Source organism: Schistocerca nitens, chromosome 5 (assembly GCF_023898315.1).
Source record: "Schistocerca nitens isolate TAMUIC-IGC-003100 chromosome 5, iqSchNite1.1, whole genome shotgun sequence".
Classification (NCBI taxonomy): Eukaryota; Metazoa; Arthropoda; class Insecta; order Orthoptera; family Acrididae; genus Schistocerca; species Schistocerca nitens.
This window is the reverse complement of record NC_064618.1, coordinates 390,490,955-390,516,926: the sequence shown is the minus strand read 5'-3', so window position 1 is coordinate 390,516,926 and position 25,972 is coordinate 390,490,955. Positions and strand designations below refer to the sequence as shown.

At 44.7% G+C, this 25,972-nt stretch overlaps 1 protein-coding gene across 1 annotated transcript in view; it reads right to left on the bottom strand.

The window, feature by feature from the left end:
• Nucleotides 1-25,972, bottom strand: part of LOC126259510 (uncharacterized) — a 192,293-nt gene that overhangs the window by 12,145 nt on the left and 154,176 nt on the right. Inside the window, exon 3 of the mRNA XM_049956363.1 lies at nucleotides 20,922-21,062. Coding sequence (XP_049812320.1) covers nucleotides 20,922-21,062 — 141 coding nt within the window. The remainder of the gene's footprint in view (nucleotides 1-20,921; nucleotides 21,063-25,972) is intronic.

Genomic DNA, 25,972 nt, shown 5'->3' with positions numbered 1-25,972 from the left:
ACATTACATTTCCACTTGGAAACGGATGGGTTTCCGGAACGTATCTGCGTTCCTGGAGTCGTGTAGCGCTTCTTGAAACCCTAACACGTCTAGTGTCTGGTCGCAAACCAATCCTGGTCTCGTCAGCAAACATGATATGACTCCATTCTGCAATGATCCAACGTTGATGTGCAAGAGCCCAGATCCTTCGATTGCGTCCTTTCCGTTGGTTCAGAGCAAAACTTCTCAATGGTCCTCTGGAATGACGACCACTCTGCTGCACTCTTCTCTGCACTTTTTGGTCTGAGATAAGAATCCCTATTGCCCAGGAGAAGTCATCTCCAATATTTCTGGCAGTTGATGTTGGATGTTGTGCGCCTGCGAGCCGGCAGTTGGAGGAAATGATCCTGCATTGGTGTTGCCATACGAGGACGACCACTGCGAGGTCTATTGTTCCCATCTCTCTGTACTTTCTCCACGCCTTAGACACACCACTATGAGTGACATGTAACCGGTCGCTAACATCTTGCTGTGTATAACCTGCTGAAAATAAAGCCACTATCCTGACTCTATCAAAGTGTTGCATGCTTTAACGTGGCAGGTTACCGCAGTGCTGAACACAAACCGAATGAAGCTGTCGTTGATACTGGACTGCTCGTGGTGTGCTGCTGTGGCAGTGGTATGTTTATATGACTGGGAAACGGCCACAAAGCGTGCCGGCGGTAAACACTGTCCAGCATATGGGCTCTAACTGGATAACGCATGAGACATCTAGTATCGTTGACTACTTTTTACGACAGTATTCCACACTTTTGTTTATCAGTATATATCAGGCTGCTACATCACCCCAAATCCTTGTCAGAGTTCTTGGTCTGTTGACAGTTTCATTGATTTCTTCGTTTACCAGAAGATTCTATTGGAGTGAATTCGATACTGCTTCAAGAATAGTGTACGGAGAAAATGCATATTTGAATTTCGGAAAATTAAACGATGCTGCGAGAGTGATTTTGTAAGTCCATTGTTTTGTTGTCTGTTGAGCCCGAATCTGGTGATTTATTCTTTTCTTCTGTCTGTCATGTTCTTGGTTTCAAGTGTTTTGTGAAGGGGGTTGGTTGGGAACTCTTAGTGCATATCTCCAGCTACTCGAAGCATCGTCCAGTCAGTAGGTAGAATTGTTTTCGTTTGGTTAGATGACATAATCCATGCTTGAGATCCACATTCGAGAATGGGACGGACAAATACTTTCTAGGTACGAAGGGCAACTGGTTGCTCCACTCCACGTGTAAGTTATTTCATGAGACACACCAAATTAAGTAGGCTTTCATTTTCTTTAATCTTTTCAGACGTCTTTTTCTGCCAATTTAACTGTTCATCTAGATAGAGTCCAAGATATTTGACGGTTGGTCGCGAAGTAATTTCTTATCCCAGAAGTTGGATGTTGAGTTTGTGGGGTCCTATTGTTGGTAATCAGTAAGATTTCTATGCCTGAATAGTAAAAGTTGACTTTTTGTTGGATTAGGTCAGATTCTTCATTTACTGAGCCGGGTTTCAAGTCTGCTGACGTAGTTGTTGGCTTCTTCATTGATTGCATTTCAGGTGGGTGCATGACACCAATACGTGGTGTCAACCGCGTACAGAGCTATGCCTTCATGTCACCACCTGAGTGTTGGGATGTCAGCTGTATATATCATATAACAATGGGGAGATAACAGTGCCCTGAGGGACTCCGTCCTACGATGGTTTTCTTTGGTGCGTTTGGACGATTAGATAGTTATAGTTGTCAAGGTCTTCTATAGTATTAATGGCTGTCGTGATGAGCTAGTTATTTAAAAATTCTGTTCTGAAGTTTTCTGTATTAAGGTTTTTGGAGTCGATGAAAGTTTTCCTCTCGTGGTTGTTATTTTTGACGAGGGTAATAGCCGTTGTTTTTATGATAGTGGGCAGGAGGTCGCTGGAAATGCTATCACATATTTCTACTTCTCTGCAGTTAGTAGCAATTTGCGGTGTGCAAATAATGGCCGGCCGGGGTGGCCGAGCGGTTCTAGGCGCTACAGTCTGGAACCGCGCGACCACTACGGTCGCAGGTTCGAATCCTGCCTCGAGCATGGATGTGTGTGATGTCCTTAGGTTAGTTAGGTTTAAGTAGTTCTAAGTTCTAGGGGACTAATGACCTTAGAAGTTAAGTCCCATAGTGCTCAGAGCCATTTGAACCATTTTTTTTGCAAATAATCTGATCAACTATGGAGGTTCCAGTTCATTGATGAAAGTAGGTGAATTATTTTCTAAGAGGATAAAATTTTCGTTTCGAGTCGCAATGAGAAGATCGCCATTTTTGTTGTTGATTTTGTCACCAAGAGCAATGCATCTGGTATTAAGGTCCCCTAAGATGATTGCTGAGCCATGTGTAGAGATATAATCAAAGAGATCTATTGGTAGCTCCTGAGTGGGAGGTACATATACAGTTGCGAAGAAGATCGGTTTCCTATATTTTCCTACTATTTTTAGGACAACAGCTTGATGGGTATTCAGTTTTTCTGATAAATCAAGTCATATAGGGGCAAGTTGTTTTGTATGCAATATGGCGACCCTTCCTTGTGAACATCTTCCTTTGCCTGTCTTGGGTTTGTCTAGCCTATGACGTGTATAACTGAGAAGTCTTACGTCTTTGCCGAATCATTTGGTTTCGGCAATTCCAATACTTCAAATGTTTTCTTCTCGAATCTATTTTTCTAGGAGCCCTCTCTTAGTACAGAAACCATTTTCATTGACAAAGCATATAGCTGCAGTGTCTTTTCTGGACGTGAGTGTGAGAAGACTGCCAAATTTGCAGAGCGTAGCAATAGGTTAGGCTTGGGTTGGTTGGTTGGTTTTGGAGGGGGAGATCTGACAGCGAGGTCATCGGTCTCATCGGATTAGGGACGGATGGTGAAGGAAGTCGGCCGTGCCCTTTGAAAGGAACCATCCCGGCATTTACCTGGAGCGATTTAGGGAAATCACGGAAAACCTTAATCAGGATGGCTGGACGCGGGATTGAACCGTCGTCCTCCCGAATGGGAGTCCAGTGTGCTAACCACTGCGCCACCTCGCTCGGTTTAGGCTTGGGAAGATGGGTCAAGTGGGTTGCTGATGTAGATGTGTTTTTTGTTCCGGGCGTGCGTAATTTCCAGGGCCCGCTGGAGGAACTTTCTGGAAACCGTTTTCATCGTTTCAGCAATAAGGGATCTACGTACCGGAAGAATGTAGAGTAGTGCAGTGGTGAATGCACGCAGAAAGTTTAAGTTTGTGAACGTTCCTGCACTGAGTAAGTTGGTTCATCAATGCACTTGATCTTCTCCGTTCTGTCGGCGGAGATGGATTTCTTCAGCCTTTCTGAGCAATTTGAATCGGTAGCGAGAAGAGTACTACTGCTATCGCTGCATTTAAGTGTTTCCTTTTTAGAATACAGTTTGCAGTTGAAAATCGGGTGAGGACCGCTAAATTTCCATATTTGATTTGTCGCGACATTTTTCTAAGGTAATCGGCTCCATACTTAAGATATTTCAATAGTGTAGATCGCAACTGTCATCAGCCTCAGGAAGCACCTGGTGAAGACTGCGAGTTACGCAGTCGAAATATCGTGCAAGTACGACATGGAATATCGGCAGAAACCCGATTTTCCAAGATGACAACACAATAACACTTTTTCAGGCGATTTCAGTTTCACAACAATAATCTAAAACAGACTTTAACTATCAGTACTTGGGGCCGGCGGCAGACTTGTCGCGCCTTTACTACACCTAGTCTATTGGTGGCACACGTCGTACTAATTTATGTAGGCTACCAATTAGTAACATCGGTACATACACTACTGGCCATTAAAATGGCTACACCTCGAAGATGACGTGCTACAGAAGCGAAATTTAACCGACAGGAAGAAGATGCTGTGATGTGCAAATGATTAGCTTTTCAGAGCATTCACACAAGGTTGCCGCCGGTGGCGACACCTACAACGTGCTGACATGAGGACAGTTTCCAACCGATTTCTCACACACAAACAACAGTTGACCGGCGTTGCCTCGTGAAACGTTGTTGTGATGTCTCGTGTAAGGAGGAGAAATGCGTACCATCACGTTACCGACTTTGATAAAGGTCGGATTGTAGCCTATCGCGATTACGGTTTATCGTGTCGCGACATTACTGCTCGCGTTCGTCGAGATCCAGTGACTGTTAGCAGAATATGGAATAGGAGGGTTCAAGAGTGTAATACGGAACGCTGTGCTGGATCCCAACGGCTTCGTATCACTAGCAGTCGAGATGACAGGCATCTTATCCGCATGGCTGTAACGGATCGTGCAGCCACGTCTCGATCCCTGAGTCAACAGATGGGGACGTTTGCAAGACAACAACCATCTGCACGAACGGTTCGAAGACGTTTGCAGCAGCATGGACTATCAGCTCGGAACAATGGCCGCTGTTACCCTTGACGCTGCATCACAGACAGGAGCGCCTGCGATAGTGTACTCCACGACGAACCTGGTTGCACGAATGGCAAAACGTCATTTTTTCGGATGAATCCAGGTTCTGTTTACAGCATAATGATGGTCGCATCCGTGTTTGGCGACATTGCGGTGAACGCACATTGGAAGTGTGTATTCGACATCGCCATACTGGCGTATCACCCTGCGTGATGGTATGGGGTGGCATTGGTTACACGTCTCTGTCACCTCTTGTTCGAATTGACAGCACATTGAACAGTGGATGTTACATTTCAGACGTGTTACGACCCGTGGCTCTACCCTTCATTCGATCCCTGCGAAACCCTACATTTCAGCAGGATAACGCACTACCGCTTGTTGCAGGTCCTGTACGGGCCTTTCTGGATACAGAAAATGTTCGACTGCTGCACTGCCAGCACATTCTCCAGATCTCTCACCAACTGAAAACGTTGGGTCAATGGTGGCCGAGCAACTGGCTTGTCACAATACGCCAGTCACTACTCTTGATGAACAGTGGTACCGTGTTGAAGCTGCGTGGGCAGCTGTACCTGTACACGCCATCCAAGCTCTGTTTGACTCAATGCCCAGGCGTATCAAGGCCGTTATTACGGCCAGAGGTGGTTGTTCTGGGTACTGATTTCTCCAGATCTATGCACCCAAATCACGTGAAAATGTAATCACATGTCAGTTCTAGTATAATATATTTGTCCAATGAATACCCGTTTATCATCTGCATTTCTTCTTGGTGTAGCAATTTTAATGGCCGGTAGTGTATGTGGCCCGAGCTGCCGCCCCACAACGTAGTATTGGCTCTTGATCAGAAAAGTTTAGCGACCACTGCCCTAGTCTGTTTCTGGCCCCAGAGTGGGTTGATTGCAGGGAGCAGAGGGTGATTAATCGCCGCGACGGCGGAAGCTGTGCGGCCCGGCGGCTCCACGCAGTCTGGCGCGCCGGCAGCGGCGGATGTCCGCCCGTCCACCGCCGAGATAGAGAAGCGCGACAGCTCAGCACGACGCGGCACCGTTTGCGCAGGGGCGACCTCGTTCTCGCTTTGCGTGACAAACGGGACAGATCTGCAGCGGCCTTCGCCGCCGTCTCGACAGCCGAGAAAAAGGCTTTGCAGCAGCAGCCGTCGGACAATCGGGGCGCCATTCGAAGGTATCCTCCGCGTTGCCGATTTGTGCCGGTCGCTTTTTGTACAAAACGTACTTTCTCCGACTATTGTCTTTTTTGGTAGGACAATACGAGCTTTAGAGTTGTAGCTTGTCGCAAGGCTACAAATGACTGGGCAATTACTACAAATAATCTGACCTTCAGGAGCGGGAAGGCGTTCATATATTTCACAATCTTCATCCGAAAATGGAGACTTGATAGAAATCTGAATTACATGTTTGTACGTAGCCAACAGAATATCTGTTTTCTACTTCTAGGCCTGAGAATCATTCATAGGACCAAGTTAACGAATAACCAAAATACTGAAATGGAAACTGTGGAAATTTGCAATTGAGTCAGAAACCTACTAAGTCTGGGATGCTTTTGGTAACCGAAATTGCGGTTTCAAAAGTAATCTTCCTATAGGGCTCAAACAGACAGTTCACAGTTATTATATGTCACCAGTTTCGGCTTGGAGCAATGAGACGAAACTTTTAATCCTAAAACAATTCGAGACCTGAGGTTGCTTTCGAAGCGATGTTAAGGTACGTTTTGAGAACTACCAATGGGGCAGAAAAACAAACGAATGGATCAGGGAAGAAATTGGAGTGCAGAAAGTGGACTGAAATGAAAATAAAACTGAAGCAGGTGGGACATGTAGCCAGACAAATTTATGTTATTTTTATCTGACAATGCTAACGGCAATGATCCCGACAGATCACCGATGTTAAGTTCTGTCGGGCTGGGCTAGCAACTGGATGGGTGACCATCCGATCTGCCGAGTGCTGTTGGCAAGGGGTGGGGCGGGGGGCACTCAGCCCTTTGAGGCAAACTGAGGAGCTATTTAATTGAGAAGTAGCGGCTCTGTGCTCGTAAACTGACATATGGCCGTGAGAGAGGTGTGCTGACCACATGCCCCTCCACATTCTCATCCAGTGAGACCTGCGGTTCTGAGAACGACACGGCGGCCGGTCGGTTCGGACGGAGTTCAAATGGTTCAAATGGCTCTGAGCACTATGGGACTTAACATCTGAGGTAATCAGTCTCCTAGAAATTGGAACTACTTAAACCTAACTAACCTAAGAACATCACACACATCCATGCCCGAGGCAGGATTCGAACCTGCGACCGTAGCGGTCGTGCGGTTCCAGACTCAAGCGCCTAGAACCGCTCGGCCACTAAGTCCGGCTTTGGACGGAATTACCTGACAATGTCAGCAGGATATAGATCTCTGAATTTGAATAATGTAATCTTCTTTCTAGTTTCGGCAAGTTAAATTACCGTCTTCAGATCTTCTATATACACAGACCATTGTGGCACTCTGTGTGGTACACGGTCATTTAGCCATTCATCAAAGACTTGTTTCCAGGTATGTCCGTTACTACATGAACGTGCACTACATAGCATGGCACAGTGGTGTATCTATGTAGACGATCTGAAGATGCCAATTTAACCTGTGGAAAGTAGTTGGCTATATGAGTATCTGTTGCCATCTGGGCAAATAAACTTCTCTAGTAAGAAGATTACATTATTAAAATTTATGTTACAGGGACCAAGGATTTTTTCCGGCGATCTGACGAAGGACGAGTAGACAACAGTAGCAGACATCTTGTACTAAGGTAGGTAGATGCGTCTAGCTGAAGACAGTAACTAGCAGCAGACTTACATAGACTATAGTCGTGAGCTATCGGTTCCGTAGAGGCCCTGAATTTCATCTCCTTAGGTTTATGATGTATTATACATGGGTGAGTTTGGTAAATGTGGACAAACTATAGGAAACGATCCCTGAGAGGAATAAGTAGGAAAACAGGCCATATGAACATGTCGGAAACGCGTTCCAAAGGAGGTATATCCACTTGAAGGTGCAAACAATAGAAAGCACACAGAGCGTACCAGGCAAGTGGGAATGTTCTGCCTGTAGGAGCGTTTTAGTCCAGGCTCCATAGGGCAGAGTGCTGGAGCACCGTCACGTAGTGGCCACACTACCCTTCGCACCCCATAGGCACGTCTTCCAGCAAGGCAGAAAGGGTCACTCGCAGGAGTTGCAGATATGCCTCGCCTGCAAGGCGTTGTAGACGGATGACTAGTCCCACAAATCGGCCCCCCATAATCCCAAACCAAATATTGACGCCGAAAAGGTGTTGATGGTTTGCTGTAACCCTACCATGGGTATTCTCCGTATCCCGCAAGTGGTTGATGTGACGGTTGGCAATATCTGTGGAATCCTCCAGCATCATGGTGGACTATGGGACGAACCAGCGACTAAACCACTGCCTCTGAGGCAGGTCCGTATGTAATAAGGCCAAGTGATACGGACAGTGGCAGCTGTTCTGCAAAATGTTCCACACTGTCGTCTGGCTTAACCCCCCCCCCCCCCCTCCCCCGCCCGCGGGCCACACGCCTTGTGCTGATACCGGAGTCACTGTCAAAGATCTTTTATCTCCAAATTCAGGTCTGTGTACCTCCCATGAAACGCATTTCGGGCCATATATTCATATGACCGTTTATGCTCACTATCCCCTTAGAGAACGTTCCATAATTTTGTTCCCATTTAAGAAAATCACCCTGCTTAAGAGGACTTTCTGTCACCCTTCCACCCTTCTCCTCCTTTATGCCTTCAAAGGAAGTAAGGTAGAACAAGTCTTAACGACAATAAGGTCATTACTAGCAGAGATGGAGCAGAGACTTACACTGGGCAGAGCAAAAGGTCCGCGTCTTTTCCAAATGGAGCATCCCAGAGTTCGCCTTTATTTTAGTTCATTTCACGTGTTAACGGACTCTGAAAATAGTTTCGATGAGTACATCACGAATTTTGCCTCATCTCCACTTTCAGTTATGAATGCTATGTCATCTTCAGATCTCGTTAACTGGTACACTCGTAAGGTCTTAACAAGTCCATTCCCAGAATGCAAAAAGATTCCATATCCGCATCTCCTGGGCCGTTATAGTAAATAGTTGTCAACTTCGGCATTCTTTTTTAAAAAATCAGTGAAAAAATTTCTTTTTCGTTCCAGGATATGTTACTGCAAAATCGTGTTTCGTGAACAAGCTTCCAAGCTTTTTGTTCGTTTCCGCACGGATGGAAAAAACATCCGGCTTCGCACCTGATAGCTTTCATTTCGTAGTATTTGCAACTCCGCTGCGTGTAACGAACAGGAACCAGACCGTAGTTTGCAAAACATCCGGGCCAGTATCGTAGAAGTGGCCGGGCACAGCTGACCCGCAAGCGCGACAGCGACTGAAATCACGAATCGTACAGGAAGCTGCGGTAGGATGTGTGACGTAGAATTCCTGAGGTCGTGAGTCACAGACTCGCACAGGAAAGAGATTCTGGCAGCTTGATTCTTTCTACGGCTTTTCTATGTAACAGCACGCGAAATGTTTTAGTTGTTCACGCTTGCATTCGTCCCCTCCCACAAAACACCTTCAAGTAAACATGTTCTTCGAACGCATATTTACTGGTTAAGCGAGCGAAATTTTTGCGATCTTTTGGTCTTAAGCTCTAGAATTATGAATTTTGCGCACAAGCTCGCGAATTGTGGAAGATAATCGAGTGAAAATGCACAGTCTCAGTTAAAATACGTACATATTATAAACATGTGTGTGTGTGTGTGTGTGTGTGTGTGTGTGTGTGTGTTCCACTTCTCCTAAACCACTGGACTGATTTCAGTCAAAATTGATACATATATCCTGTCAGACAACAATGCCTGTGGGGGTAAGAAGAACCTACCTAGCATAGTTCACGAGATATGACGTCATAAAAATGAGATGCGTGAAAAACTGCAGCATCATGCATGACGTTTAAATCTATTACGTCTGTGTTATTAACTATATTCTCAATAAATTTCGCAGACAGTATCCACATATCCCAGCAAATGCACCTACAGAAGTACTAGTATATCTGGTAACAGACGGTTCAGGAGATATGACGTCATAAACACCGACATGTGTCAAAAACTGCCGCATTATGTACGATGTTTAAATTTCTTACTTCCTTTCTACCGAATCTATTCTCAACACAGTTTGCAGAAAGTAGCCACATATGTCGCAGAATGTACCTAAACAGGTACATCGTTGTATGATACATAGATCAGGAGATATGACGTCATAAACACTGACATGTGTTAACAACTATCGCATGATGTTTGGCGTATAAATTTGTTACTCCTCTGGAGACAGCATACACTTATGCCGCTGAGTGTACCTGCACAAATGCATCATTGTACGACACACAGTTCAAGAGATATGACGTTATAGACACTGAGATGCGCGAAAAATTGCCGCAGCATGCGCGAAAGTTTAATACATTTGTTCTTTATTACTAAGATACACGTGCAGTCGAGTCAAAATAAGGAAAATTCTTGACATCTGACACCTCTTTCGACACCTAGCGCCTAAACCGAAGTGGTGGGAGAGGAGGCGAAGAGAAAAACATTAAAAGTGAAAATAAGATGTTGACATATGAATGACGAGATCATTATAGGCAGAGCGTAAGCATGCAATGAACCCGGGGAAGATAAGAAATCTGAACTGTGATGCCATTGCCATTCGTTATACAGGGAACGATAGAAAATCTAAATTTGGACACTTAGGCAGAGATTACTCGCTTGTAAAAAACGAAAAAATGTTTTGATTACGTGCACATAGCTGAAAATGGAAGTACTTAGAAAACTACAAGGTGTACAAATTTGCCTCCCCTGTTTGCCGATAGGTGGCGGCAACGGTAAGTATCGGTCGAAAGAAACAGATTGCAGACGTCAGGCAGTTAGTTTGGACCTCGGTCAACATAACCTCATTCAAACATTAGTCGATTTGTGTCTACATCATGAAGTTGTTATTGATTGAAAATGTCAGTTTACGAGCCTAATTCTCGTCATTTGCGGGAGGTGTTACTGTTTTGTTTCAGTACGAAGATAACAGCGGCCGAGTCTCATCGAATGCTCTCAAGTACGTATGGTAAGGACGCTATTAGTGAAAGAACGTGTCGTGAGTGGTTTCAACGCTTCAAGAACGGTGATTTTAACATCGTAGACCGGCATAGTGGTGGAAGAGAGAATGTTTTCGAAGATGCATAATTGAAGACATTGCTGAGTGAAGACTTGCGTCAAACTCAAGAAGAATTGGCACGATTAGTGAGAGTGACACAGCAAGCCATTTCGAAACGTCTCAAGGTTATGGGCAGGATTAAGAAAGAAGGAACTTGGGTCCCGTGTGAGCTGAAACCAAGAAACATTGAACGGCGTTTGTGTGTAGCTGCTTCAGAGGCAAAAACGGAAGTGATTTCTGCATCGCATTGTGACCGGGGACGAAAAATGGGTTCATTACGATAACCCTAAACGCAAAAAATCATGGGGATATCCTGGCCATGCTTCCACGTCGACGGCCAAACCTAATATACACGGCTCCAAGATCATGCTCTGCCTCTGGTGGGACCAGCTAGGCATCGTGTACTATGAGGTGTTAAAACCAAGTGAAACAATTACAGGTGCCCGTTATCGAAGGCAGTTAATGCGTTTGAGCAGAGCATTAAAAGACAAACGGCCGCAATACAGCGAGAGGCACGATAAAGTGATTTTGCAGCACGACCATGCTCGACCCCATGTCCCAAAAGAGGTCAAAACGTACTTGGAAACGTTAAAATGGGATGTCCTACCCCACCCACCGTATTCTCCAGAAATTCTTCCCTCTGACTATCACCTGTTTAGATCAATGGCGCATGGCCTGGCTGACCGACACTTCCGAAGAAGTGACAAATGGATCGATTCGTGTATCGCTTGAAAAGATAAACAATTTTTTCAACGCGGGATTCGTACACTGCTCGAAAGATGGGAAAAAGTAGTGGCCAGCGATGGAAAATACTTTGAATGATGCATGTTTCATTAAAGCCTCAAATGTTGAGGAAAAAACTGCGGAAGCAAAGTTGTACACCTTGTATGAAAAATTTTTACTTAAAAATTTTGTCCTTCCGTGTCAGACCAAGTAGTTTCTTTGTGACAGAAATGATTCTGGGTGTCGTACAGCGTCATTGTATAAAATACACTACTGGCCATTAAAATTCCTACACCACGAAGATTACGTGCTACAGAAGCGAAATTTAACCGACAGGAAGAAGATGCTGTGATATGCAAATGATTAGCTTTTCAGAGCATTCACACAAGGTTGCCGCCGGTTGTGACACCTACAACGTGCTGACATGAGGACAGTTTCCAACCGATTTCTCATACACAAACAGCAGTTAACAGGCGTTGCCTGGTGAAACGTTGTTGTGATGTCTCGTGTAAGGAGGAGAAATGCGTACCATCACGTTTACGACTTTGATAAAGGTCGGATTGTAGCCTATCGTGATTGCGGTTTATCGTATCGCGACACTGCTGCTCGCGTTGGTCGAGATCTAATTACTGTTAGCAGAATGTGGAATCGGTGGGTTCAGGAGGGTAAAACGGAACGCCGTGCTGGATCCCAACGACCTCGTATCACTAGCAGTCGAGATGACAGGCATCTTATCCGCATGGCTGTAACGAATCGTGCAGCCACGTCTCGATCCCTGGGACAACAGATGGGGACGTTTGCAAGACAACAACCATCTGCACGAACAGTTCGACGACGTTTGCAGCAGCATGGACTATCATATCGGAGACCATGGCTGCTGTTACCCTTCACGCTGCATCACAGACAGGAGCGCCTGCAATGGTGTACTCAACGACGAACCTGAGTGCACGAATGCCAACACGTCTTTTTTTCAGATGAATCCAGGTTCTGTTTACAGCATCATGATGGTCGCATCCGTGTTTGGCGACATAGCGGTGAACGCACATTGGAAGCGTGTATTCGACATCGCCATACTGGCTTATCACCCTGCGTGATGGTATGGGCTGGCATTGGTTACACGTCTGTCACCTCTTGTTCGCACTGACGGCACTTTGAACAGTGGACGTTACATTTCAGATGTGTTACAACCCGTGGCTCTACCCTTCATTCAATCCCTGCGAAACCCTACATTTCAGCAGGATAATGGACGACCGCATGTTGCAGGTCCTTTACAGGCCTTTCTGGGTACAGAAAATGTACGACTGCTGACCTGGCCAGCACATTCTCCAGATCTCTCACCAATTGAAAACGTCTGGTCAATGGTGGCCGAGCAACTGGCTCGTCACAATACGCCAGTCACTATTCTTGATGAACTGTGGTATCGTGTTGAAGCTGTATGGGCAGCTGTACCTATACACGCCATCCAAGCTCTGTTTGACTCAATGCCCAGGCGTATGAAGACCGTTATTACGGCCAGAGGTGGTTGTTCTGGGTACTGATTTCTCAAGATCTATGCACCCAAATTGCTTGAAAATGTAGTCACATGTCAGTTCTAGTATAATATATTTGTCCAATGAATACCCGTTTATCATCTGCATTTCTTCTTGGTGTATCAATTTTAATGGCCAGTAGTGTACTTAAATTATAAACGTAGCCTTATTGCAACAGCCTTTCTCTTTCCCTGAGGAAGGCCTTTGCAATAAGGTCGAAACGTTGGTTTTAAGTTTACAATTAAAGTACTTTATACCATGACGTGGTACAACACCCAGAAGAATTTTAATCATCATGAGACCGGTCGCATAAACCTACGTAGTTTTGACAAAAGAGTTTCTTGTTATGCACCTAGTTTCAATGTACAGACGCAGACGTAGCGTAACGTGGTGACAGAACACTGGCAAGCAGGCTGCAGGGGCGGCGCGTCGCGCTCTGCTTACGTCACGAGGCCGACGAGGGCCAGTGATCCAGCCGGGCGCCACCTTCCCACCACAGCTCCCAGACAGACTCGCCGTACACTGCCAGGTGTCGCGTGCTTGCTGACCAATAGTAGTCAGAAGCACATGTTTACGCTTTCGCGGCTTATCAGCCGCTCATAACCGCCTCATAATCCGATAGCTTGCTTGCATCGACTGAGAGTAGTGGGGAATTTCCAACCTCCTGAGATAGTGAAGTGATCATTATACGTTCAGTTGTCATTCAAAAAGTCGAAACATTAATCGGGGTACTAATAAAATCGGTAGTACGTTTACAGCCATGGCTACTTGACCTCAGATCTAGTTTAGCCCACAAATCGTGCCCAACAAAGGGCCAAAAAGCGGACAGAAATTGAGTCGTCTGCTTAATGATGTGGAACGGGTGCTAGCTGATAGCTATAATCACACAAACAAAATGGAAACTAAGAAAAAGGTGCGCGCAGGAGGTAGACATGCACGATGGCGAAATGTTGAACAAAAGAGTGTAGAAGAAGTGCATGGATTTCACCATCTGGAAGATAGAGTAAGTAGGAAGGAAAGGCATAGTAACAAGGATTGCACGAGGAGAATGGACTTTCAGAGAAAGAAACAGCTAACAACATCCACACATATAAACTGTGAGAGTAGAACAACATTTAAGAAAAAGCTTAACTGGGAGCACAGCACTATGTGATTGCGAAACATGGGCAATGGGGAAGGCGGTAGTTAAAAGTTGAAGTCTTCAAAATATGGTGTTAAAGAAGACTATTGACGGGCAAGTAGACTGATCTGGACGTCTTGCAACTAAAAACAATAATTATAAATAACATAATGAATCGAAGATACAGAAAGGCTGGACACAAATTAAGACATGAGTCGTCGCTGAAAACTGCAAATGGAGGGATTGTGGAAGGAAAGAACTGCAGCAGCAAGCCTAAATGTGAGTTCGAACAGCAGATCGTCCATGATGTGGCATGCAGCAGTCACGTCAGAACGAAGAAGAGGAACGGGAAGCGACAGAAATGGAGAACTGAATCGAACTAATCTTAAACATCTGCGTTAAATATCAGGCGTAGTTCAGGGAACGCTGTTTCTAGTTAACGAGTCACCTCGCGGTAAAACTTCCAAGGAACTCGGTCGTTCTGAAAGCCTCTTCCAACAACAGAACGCCGGCCGCGGTGGCCGTGCGGTTCTGGCGCTGCAGTCCGGAACCGCGGGACTGCTACGGTCGCAGGTTAGAATCCTGCCTCGGGCATGGGTGTGTGTGATGTCCTTAGGTTAGTTAGGTTTAAGTAGTTCTAAGTTCTAGGGGACTTATGACCTAAGATGTTGAGTCCCATAGTGCTCAGAGCCATTTGAACCATTTTTGAACAACAGAACAAAACAATCTCGAACTAATTCTAGGTCTTAGAGACTGTTTAGAACAAAATAGGCAGAATTAACTATCTATCACAACGCACCATACACGTACATGTATGGAACTTGGAGGTGCACTTCAACGCCGGCCTCTGTGGCCGAGCGGTTCTAGGCGCTTCAGTCTGGAACCGCGCTGTTGTTACGGTTGGAAGTTCGAATCCTGCCTCGGGCATGTATGTGTGTGATGTCCTTAGATTGGTTAGGTTTAAATAGTTCTAAGTATAGGGGACTGATGACCTCAGATGTTAAGTCCCGTAGTGCTTAGAGCCGTTTTCTTGCACTTCAACAACAGTTTGTGGATTACTGCGGAATTGCAGATGTGGCTTAAAATGCTGCAGGTACTGGCGCAAACGACAGCAATTTCAGCTGTCAATAATACATTCACCCCCCCCCCCCCCCGGTCCAAAAAAGGACGCACCACAAAGGAATTATCCGAATGGGGCGGAAGTCGTTAGATGTGATGTAAAAGTACAGAAAAACACATCACAGTTTCAGAAAAGTGGATAATTTAATCAAGAGGAACAGATTCACAAAGAGAGAAAGTCAATAACGCGCTGGTCCACCTCTGGCCCCTATGCAAGCAGCTATTCAGCTTGATACTGGTTGGTAGAATTGTCTGATGTCCTCTTGAGGGCCATTGTGCCAAATTTTGACCAACTGGAGCGTTAGATCGCTAGAGTTTCGATTTGGAGGGCCTTGCCCATAATACTCCAAGCGTTCTCAATTGGAGAGAGATCCGGGGACGTTGCTTGCCAAGGTAGGGTTTGGCAATCACGAAGACAAGTAGTAGAAACTCTCGTTGTGTGTGGGCGGACATTACCTTGTTCAAATGTAGGCCCACGATGGCTTGCCATGAACGGCAACGAATCGAGTGTAGAATATCGTCGACGTACTGCTGTTCTGTAAGGGTGTCGCGATGACAACCAAAGAGATCCTGCTATGAAATGAAATGGCAACCTGGGCCATAACTCCTCGATGCGGGCCATATGGCGTGTGACAGTCACACTGGTACACCGCTGTCCTCCTTCCCTGCTCATCGGGGCTGAGTTTGAAGCGGGACTCATCACTGAAGACAATTCTACTCCATTCAATGAGATTCCAGGCCGAATGTGCGCGGCACCACTGTAAACAGGCTTATTGGTGTACAGAGGCCAACGGTATTCAGGACAAGGGCCGCCATTATATCAGCCGCCTATCTTTGAGGCGCCTATTAATGGTCCCTGGGGTCACTGATGCACCAGTTGCACACCGGATCAATCACAATGACGAATCCGGGGCTCTGAGGGCCCCTCTGACGATTGCTCTGTCCTCACCTTCTCGTCTCTATAGGTCGACCGCTTCCTTCTTGACGCCGTTTTCGGCCATGGTTCAACCATTCCTGCCGACATCGTCGAATAGTGGCATCACCCCAATACAAATGTCGAATGATTCACCGATTACTCCGACTGGCTTCTTTGAGCCCAACTATACGTCCTCTCCCGAATGCTGTGTATATTGTTCAAGTGCCTGTCTTCGACGCATAATTACTGTCTGAGTAAACGGAATGAAATTCGCAAAGATTTTATGCCCTGGTTTCGACATGTCTTCTATTCGCTAGAAGTGTCAAATGGTTCAAATGGCTCTGAGCACTATGAGACTTAACATCTGAGATAATCAGTCCCATAGAACTTAGAACTACTTAAACCTAACTAACCTAAGGATATCACACACATCCATGCCCGAGGCAGGATTCGAACCTGCTACCGTAGCGGTAGCGCGGACCCAGACTGAAGCACCTAGAACCGCTCGGCTACAGCGGCTGGCCGCCATAAGTGTCAGCTGGGCTGTGAAATTTTCTTACACCGCCACACGTTCATCCCTCGGCAGCCAAAGTTTACAGTTTTTCATTTTCCGTCGACACCTGTACGAATAGCAGTTCGCGACCAATTTGCATAATTCCTTCGTGGTGCGTCGTTTTTCGTCTTAGAGTGTATTAACATAAATAAGCAGTTAACGATAACCGATTTCCAAAATAGGAATTATCTACGTTCATTTCGGTCGTGGAACTGTTGTACTTGGTGACAAAAACAAATGACTTTTTTTCACTTGAAATCGTTGTGGTACAATATTCACAAATATTAGCATGTCCCCTGTAAATGTAAGGTTGATTCGTACAGAAAAATACCGACGTGCCACATAATAATAACGTTGTTTATAAAGGACAAATAGCGTCGTTAGTGGTCTCAGGTTCACTATCAGACTGCTGTTCTCGTTAATTTTTATTTAAAATACCCTCCACTCGAAATGTCGGCTGTTTTTTATTCTGGTGAAAGTTTCTAGCGGCAGTGGCGCTGTACAGCAACAACCCTATCAGAAAAAGGACTACTTTACATTAACCAGTCCTAGTAATGAGCTGAAAGAAGAGAAATACTGTGCCTATAATAAAACCCAAGGCAGTGGCTAGCGAAAAGAAAAGAAAAAAATAAAAAATTATGAGTAACTACAGGGTGGTCCATTGATCGTGACCGGCCCAAATATCTCACGAAATAAGCGACAAACGAAATAACTACGAAGAACGAAACTTGTCTAGCTTGAAGGGGGAAACCAGATGGCGCTATGTTTGCCCCGCTCGATGGCGAAAAAAGTGGTCCAACTAAAATATTCATATTTGTTTACATACTACACGAATATGTAATAAAAAATGGGGGTTCTTATTTTAAAAAAACGCAGTTGATATCCGTTTGACCTATCTGGTTTCCCCCTTCAAGCTAGACAAGTTTCGTTCTATGTAGTTTTTTCGTTTGATGCTCATTTCGTGAGATATTTGGCCCAGTCACGATCAATGGACCACCATGTATAGTAGGCAGGTTGCTACGAAGTAGGACGTTACATATGGAATCTGGCAAGGACTTCCGAACTGGGCGTCAACGATCGTCGGTAGGAGATGTGGTAAACTTCAGACTGTACCGGTTGGCAGAGCCTACGCGTTCCGGCTTCGATTCTTCTGAAATGCAGCCGGACGGAAGCAGCTAGTTGAGGTGCAGGAACCATAGCTGCAGGGACCGTCCCCCTCATAAGGATAACCGCAGCGCCGCAGCGCACGCCTGACTCACCAGGAGCGTTGGCGGACATTGCGGGAATCTTTGCACCACAACTATCCGCCGCGAAATCTGAACGGAAGAGCCAGCCAGCTGCATTCCTGAGCTCACAGATGGCAGAATTTCGTAGCTCGTCTCTTGGAAGCTTGCACAGAAGTTCGTCGAATGATGTACTCTAGTTACGTAATTCTTATTCACCATGAGTGTGGCTCAAGTTCCAATTCGTCCATGATGATCTTTGTTTCCGTTTCACCAACTGTCTTTAGGCGAATGTTAGAACAGTTCTTCCGACGAAGTCACGGCCGGTTCTTCTTTCCGTTCTCGTGCCACTTACCTTCTGCTTCATCTCTAAGATCTTCGATGTTAACAAGATGTTAAGTTCTTAGTGTACTTCCATACTGCTCACTGCAGATTTGTTTTTAACCCGCCACATTGTGTAATACGTAAATACAGCGCAAAAATCCGCGTGCTTTTTCGACGAATGTTCCTGTGGCAGATACGTGAGCGGTGTGATAAGCTCCACGATGGCACCCAACTCTGAAATTTTTGCTCCAGCTGAAAGCGCTGAACCTGAGCTATACCGTAAAGTGGTGTTGCTAGTGAGGAACAAATCTACAAAGTCTTCTTCGCCCAGACTGTAACGGTACGGATATCACAAGGCTTATATATAATTACAGAGTGTTTATTGACTAACATTAAAAAAAAAAAAAATGGTTCAAATGGCTCTGAGTACTATGGGACTTAAACATCGATGGTCATCAGTCCCCTAGAACTTAGAACTACTTAAACCTAACTAACCTAAGGACATCACCCAACACCCAGTCATCACGAGGCAGAGAAAATCCCTGACCCCGCCGGGAATCGAACCCGGGAACCCGGGTGTGGGAAGCGAGAACGCTACCGCACGACCACGAGCTGTAACATTACATGTTTTGACTTTTTTCAGTAAACGTTACCCATAATTTGACAACCGCACTAGTCAACTCTTACATAATTCAGCACTGTGTTACTGCATACAGCTGTCACGTGATGTTCCAATATGGTGTGCTTCGTTCTACCTAGCTATAAAATTCCCTACAGCCACAATAAAAAAAAATGGAATAGTATCATCTTCGTAGAAGAATTTCATGTATCTGAATGCGATGCTAGATACTAACGACAGCGTTAGTTCGACTCGAAACTTTCGAATAACATTTTTCTTCATAACAAAAATAAAGCAGCAGTCCTTTCCAAAAACTCCACTAATTTCTGTTCTTAAATCCACATTAAAGACGACAGATAAAGGGAAACACCCTACGGAAAGTAAAGCGAATTCTCAAACGAGTTGGGAGAAAAGCGGTGATATCGCAAGGGCCTCAAGGACTGTCGAATAATTCTTTGCACGTGATTTAAGGAGTAAAAATAATATGCGTCTGCTTTTAAAGTGTAGAGAAATTGGGCGGAAAGAAGCTGCTATGTTCAGTAGATAGTGCTCAAGCGAATGAAATGGTTCGGTGTGACACATGACTAAGGTCCCGTCAGCATCCTTACTGATCGTCTAAGTGAAAAACGCGACATCGAGGCTGGACAACACAGGGAATCTCCACGTGTCTATGGAGTAGTGCGGCCATTCCTCTATTCATTGACCAGTAGGGAAGAGACAAAGCGAGCGATAAACCTATCCTTAAATCGCAGCCGATACTGTGGTCAACACCGTTTGAATGACTGGTGTCAACATCGGCTAATTGAAACTATCACAATATACAGCGAGCTGCATATGCCACAAACACATCGTCGGCTAAATAATTAAAGAAAACAGTATTTTAGCACCCATAACATACAGAAATATTTCGTTGCTAAGTCGTACTGAATCCCCTTCCTCCAGTAGTAGTTTTACCAGCCGCACGTCACAGGACATAGAAATTAGGACTGGTGCAGGAATACCACTGCAACGCCAGACGCATGTAAGAAGGTCTCTTCGGCTGATGAGGTGCGTTACAATTTGGTACCCGCCCACAGAAGAATACATTTCAGGCCGTAATGACAGCTAATTGTGGGGAATTCTTACGTTCTTCTTCTGTCATTGTCCCTCCGTCAAAATTCACAAAAGGGTTCGTGTGCAAACATTTGTTGGTGTACATGAGCTCGGAAGAGTCCTGTAGTTTCGATTCACCTGGACATTATACGGCCTCATCGCTCCCATAGAGCGTCCAAATGGTTTAGTGAACATTATACGTGCCCCAAGATCCGTACTGATCATCGCTAGGACATCTAACCTTCAAAGCTGCTGAACACATGTCAGAGTGGCATGTGTCGCTGGAATATTTCGAGTTCTGCTCAGTGATGTCTCAATATGACTCTTCTACCACCTCAAAAAGATGGGATGAGGGGAGGTAAAGAGGGAGTGAGCGTCTAAATCAAGTTACTCCTCTGAAACGACAGATTCTCGTCGTGAAGTGGAAAACAAGTATCGTAGTCAGACAGGGTAGTCAAAAACAGTCTGAAAATCATGTAACTGCGTTACAGGACACGTTGTGCTCAGAAATAATTTTTGAGAAACAAAATTCGACGCGTTGCGCCATTTCCGAGTAATTTGGCATTGAAATTAGCCAATCAGATCGTCGCGCTCGCTAATTCAAGCAATTGCACCCCCTAAAATGAGATAGTGCACAGGCAGTTTTCGGTCTGTGAGTTATCACTTGTTGAAATGCTCATTACCAGTTAAAATGTGCCTTTTTCGGGAGTGATAAATTTAAGCTAGGTGAGCAAAAGCTACGTTTGTTCTGTTTGAGGAAACCAAACGAGGAACACTTTTGGGGCACTGTCTCCGGCAGGCTGCTTCAATTTGCCCGCGCAACTACCTCACTGGCTAACTTCAATTATAAGCAAATCGGAAATGGCGCAACATACCAATGTTTTTCTTAATAACGATTTCTCAGCACAGCCTCGCCTGCAACGCCTTTACAAGCTTTTCGGACTGTTTCTGATCATCAACGGAGGAAGAGTAAGAGTAATAGGTGTGAGTACGAGGCATAGAGAGCACAGCAACTCCGACTCTGAACTAGAGAGCAGCACGGAATACGCACCTCTAGCAGCTCGAACCAGTCCTCGAGTCCGTCGGGGGCCCGTAGCAGCAGACGGCCGTCCCTGGGACCCAACTCGAGCGCCACCGTGCTGTAGCTCTTACGGTTGATCCACTCCACGCGCTCCACGTCCACCAGCTTCAGCTGTAAAAACAGACACGACAGTAGATTATCACATATGTCACTTGGCTCATCTACAGTTTTATATATTTACTAGCGGAGAAACCCGGCGTTGTCCAGGCATCTGTTTATAGCCGTGCTTTCACACCTGCACCACGCAACGTCTGGCCTTGCGCTTAGTGTTTATAACGTTATACCTACTGAATTATGTGTGGTACAATGATATAGCTACATTCAGCATCGTTTGTCGATACCGTCGCGAAATTTATTGCTGACAGACTTAGCACCAAAGAAGTAGTAAATTTAAACGTCAGGCATGACGCAACAGTTTTTCCCGCATTTCATTGTTCATGACGTCATATCTCCTAAAGTATGTGTCGTACAATGATATAATTTTCCATTTTCATTCAGTGGTACATGTCCATACTGTTTGCAAAATATGTCGTCAATACAGTTAGCAGCCGGCCGATGTGGCCGAGCAGTTCTAGGCGCTGCTGCGACGGTCGCAGGTTCAAATCCTGCCTCAGGCATGGATGTGTGTGATGTCCTTAGGTTGGTTAGGTTTATGTAGTCTAGGGTTCTAAGTACCATAGTGCTTAGAGCCATTTGAACAGTTAGTAGTAAAGAAGTAACAAATTATAACATCATGCCTCATGTGGTAATTCTGCAGCATGACAGCGGAAAAGTAGTACGCGATAAATTTTTCCCTTTCTTCATTTTGTAGGTCTTGACAGTGAGGGGGTTGTCAGTGAGAAAAAAAATGGTAAACGTTTGAAATTACGTGTTAAGTCTGTTGCAAGTCGCTAGGTGTTCTCATTCTCAAATACTGGATGAATGAAGTGTGGGAAATCTTGTGTAGCGGTCCACGCTTTTCTTTTTTCACCCCCACTTGTACCCCTTTGACAGGTAGATGGCTCTTACCCCGACAGCGATTGTCGCCTGACACTAAAGCATACATGTACCAGGTTTGGTTGAAATCGATCCAGTGGTTAAGGAGAAGATACAGAAAACACACACACAGAATTCATACATATTTTTGTTGTTATTTTCTTGCGCATTTAGGAACGCACACTGTGATCCAAAATAATGAAATACCTCGAACAAAACTGTCTATTGACACATAATCACCAAGGATTTAGAAAATATCGTGCTTGTGAAACACAGTAGACTCTTTACTCACAGGAAGTAGTTAGTGCTGTCGACTGGAGATCCCAAGTTGATTGCTTATTTCTAGATTTCCAGAAGGCTTTTGGCAACGTTCCTCACAAGTGGCTTCTGCGCGCTGGATTGCCGACTTTCTGCCAGAAAGGTAACACTTCGGAGTAACTGACGGGAAGTCGTCAAATGAAACAGAAGTGATATCTAAGGTTCCCCAAGGAAGTATTGCAAACTTACTGTTGTTCATCTACACAAACGATTTAGGAGACAATCTGAACAGCCGGATTAGATTATGCAGTCGCTTACCGTCTAGTAAAATCATCATTAGATCAAAATGACTTAAACAAGATACTTGTATGGTGCGAAAGGTGGCAACTGGACATAAACAATAGGGAGTGTGAGGTCCTCTACATGAGTGCTAAAAAAGGCTGTTACATTTCGGTTACACGATAAATCATACAAATTTAAATGTTGTTGATCCAAGTAGATACCTAGGGAGAAAAATTTCGAACAACTTAAATTGGACCCATCACACAGAAAAGTTTGTGGGGGACGTGGAACAAGGACGGCATTACATTGGCAGAACGCTTAGAAGGTGCATCAAATCTGCTAAAAAGACTGTCCACACTGTGCTTGACGCGTTCTCTCTTGGAATGATGCTGCGCTATGTGGGATCGTTACCTGACAGAACTGGCGGAGGAAATCCAAAAAATTCAAAGAAGTTTACTTCTTTTTCTATCACTGCGAAGATAGGGAAGAGACCGTCACGGCTGTCACAGCTGGAGAGGCAATCGTTAAAACAAAGGCGGTTTTCGTTGCGGCGAGATGTTTCCGCGAAATTTTTCAGCAACTTCCTCCTCCGAATGCAGAAGTATTTTGCTGTCGCCCACTTACATAGGGATAAATTATCATCGTAATAAAATAGGAGAAACCAGAGCCCGCTTGGAAAGATTTAGGTATTCATCTTTCTCACGTGTCGCTCGAGAGCACAGTCTGAAAGTAGTTTTATAAACGCTCTCCCAAACACTTGAGTGTGAAGTGCAAAGTAGTCATGCAGACGTAGAAGTATCTGTTATATTGTTGTGATCTCGTTCCATGTCGGCGGAACACCATTCCAGCAGTGTGGATTAATCTGTATTTGTTTCTTGTGAGAAATATATGGCACTTAATCAACTATTGATAATTTATCCCCTAAAACTACACTCTACCTAATATTACAAATGAAATAAATCTAATAACAATAATAAAGAACTAATACAGTAAAAAATGATTCATAGAAGTAGATGGAAAAATAGAAAAGGAAAAATAAGGAAGATGTTTGTCACTGTTACTGAAATACGACAATGTATCTGACATGCGATTTACCCTCAAGAGAGTCTTACTCACTAGCTCCATAACGCACTGCGGAGAGGTCTGTAGTTTAGCACAAGATCTGGTGATGTGTCAGTTCCTCCATATTAGTTTATCAACCAAATTCTGCAGACCATTATGATTCTATGATGACCATTATGATTCGAAATGGCTAGTTCATTGTAGAGAGACATAACACACTTGTGGGAGCTATTCGAGATGCTCCGTAACAAGCGTTTCATATTTGTGCAGCAGAAATGGCTACTGGTTTGTTTTAACCATGGAATAGCGTTACGGAACTACTTAACAATCTGAACAGGCAAACGCTTAGACGTAGAGGCCTACTGTCCCACGAAAGCCTAGTTCAGAGTTCCAAGGATCACAGCTAAATGAGAAATCTAGGAATATACTACTGATCCCTAAGTACCGTCACGGCATGAACCGCGAACACTAGACCAATAACAGCACGCACAGAGATGTTTAAGCAGTCATACTTACCGCGCTCCATACGCGGATGGAAAAGGTAGAAACCCTAATACGTGGTAGTATCGGAAGTACCCTCTGCCATGCACTTCAGAATGGTTTGCTGAGCACGATGTATACGTAGATAACTGCCATTTAGTGACAGTAGCCACTTAGTAGCTTCAGCGATACATGAACTTCAGACTGTGTGATTGGATTGAAGAGTTCCCAATAGACAGACAAGCATCTCATTCTCAATGGAGAGACGTCTTCAGACGTAAAAGTGACCTCGGGCGGACCCCAATGGAGTGTTCTATGTTCATTGCTTTCCACAAATGGTATAACAGGCAAGTTCCATGAGGATTTGCGCGGATGAAGGTGTTGTATACAGAGAAGACGCAATGCTGGAAAATTGTAGTGATATGCACGAAGACCTGCAGAAGAGTGACACTTTGTGCAGAGAATGGCAGTTGTCCCTCAACATAAACAAATGAAACGTATTGCGAATATATAGACAGAAAGACACCTTACTCTATCACTATGCGATTGCAGAATAATCACTGGACGCAGTTACTTCGATAAAATATCTACGAGTATGCGTACGAGGCGATTTAAAATGGAATGACCATGCAAATCGAATTGCAGGAAAAGCAGTTCTTCCGAGCGCTGTTGGCAAGCGGGGTACACTCTGCTCGGGTCACGAAAACTGACAATGGCCGGGAAGGCGGTGTGCTGACCACACACATATGGTAACGCCATCGGCGGAGGATGATGCGGCGGTCGGTCGGTACCGTTGGGCCGTCCGAGGCCTGTTCGAACGGAGTTAGTTAATCAGTTTTAGGTAGTATAATTTAATCTGTAAACGCATGATTTCTCCACACTAAGCGACAGACAATTAACAGAAGCTTAGTGTCACTAATAACACAACATTGTATGCTCTTCATATCACAGTAATAGTTCTAATATATCATTTTTTCCCCTCGTTTGCTATGATGAACAAATTCTTTCTGGTCACATTCGCATACACCTGATTCCCGCCTGTTGACAATTGGTAGGCATCATGGCACTCGCGAGGTAAGAGGCGTGTGCTGGTTTCCAGGTATTGTCAGGGTTCTTTTGGTAACACTATTATCGGCAATAGGTCCCTTCTAAGAGAGTGCAGTTCCTCCGCCTTTAGTCATAGGGTGTCTGCCGTTTAGGACCTGTTGTTTGACGACTTAGCCGAGTGTTTGCCGGTGACGCAGTTATTTACGACAAAGTGTTGTCACAGGAAAAATGTACGATGTCCGGCTTGCTGCTGATAAGATTGTGACCTGGTATGGGGAGTGGCCGCTGGAGGCTCGCAGTTGACTCACAACTCTACTGATGTTGAGGCTTCGCAGTAACAACCTGATACGCTGTGCCTATGATTTACTATGGAGTCGCACAGAAATGTAATCAGATAGCGACTTGCTTCATCCGCAAACTGGAATTGGCACTAATTGCTTACGAAACATTGAAAAGCAATAGCATGTTATTAGTATTCATTACTCGGCTATGAAATGAAGTGATCCACTTCGGTCAGACAGGTGGACGAAGCAGTGAAAGAAACTGAAAACGGTGATATATACGAAACATATTCATAACAAAATATTGACGCGTCCTGTAATGAATCTCGTCTTCTCAGAACTTTCATACTTCAGTTGAAATGTTCGATTCCGTATAAATTTAGACCTGACTTGAGTTAATTTTTATATTTAAATTATATATTCCACATCCAAAAATAATTCTTCATATATTGGATCACAAAAGCACCATTTTTCTGATAATATAATTTCATTTTTCGTATCGATCCATTTAGCAACATCGATCTTGAACCATGAAATTAGTTATCACAATTGTTAACTTAAGTGAGTCAAAAACTACTTTACAGCGAAGCTAATATTTTTATGCTTTAGTTTTCATGCACATAAATTTCTGTTTTC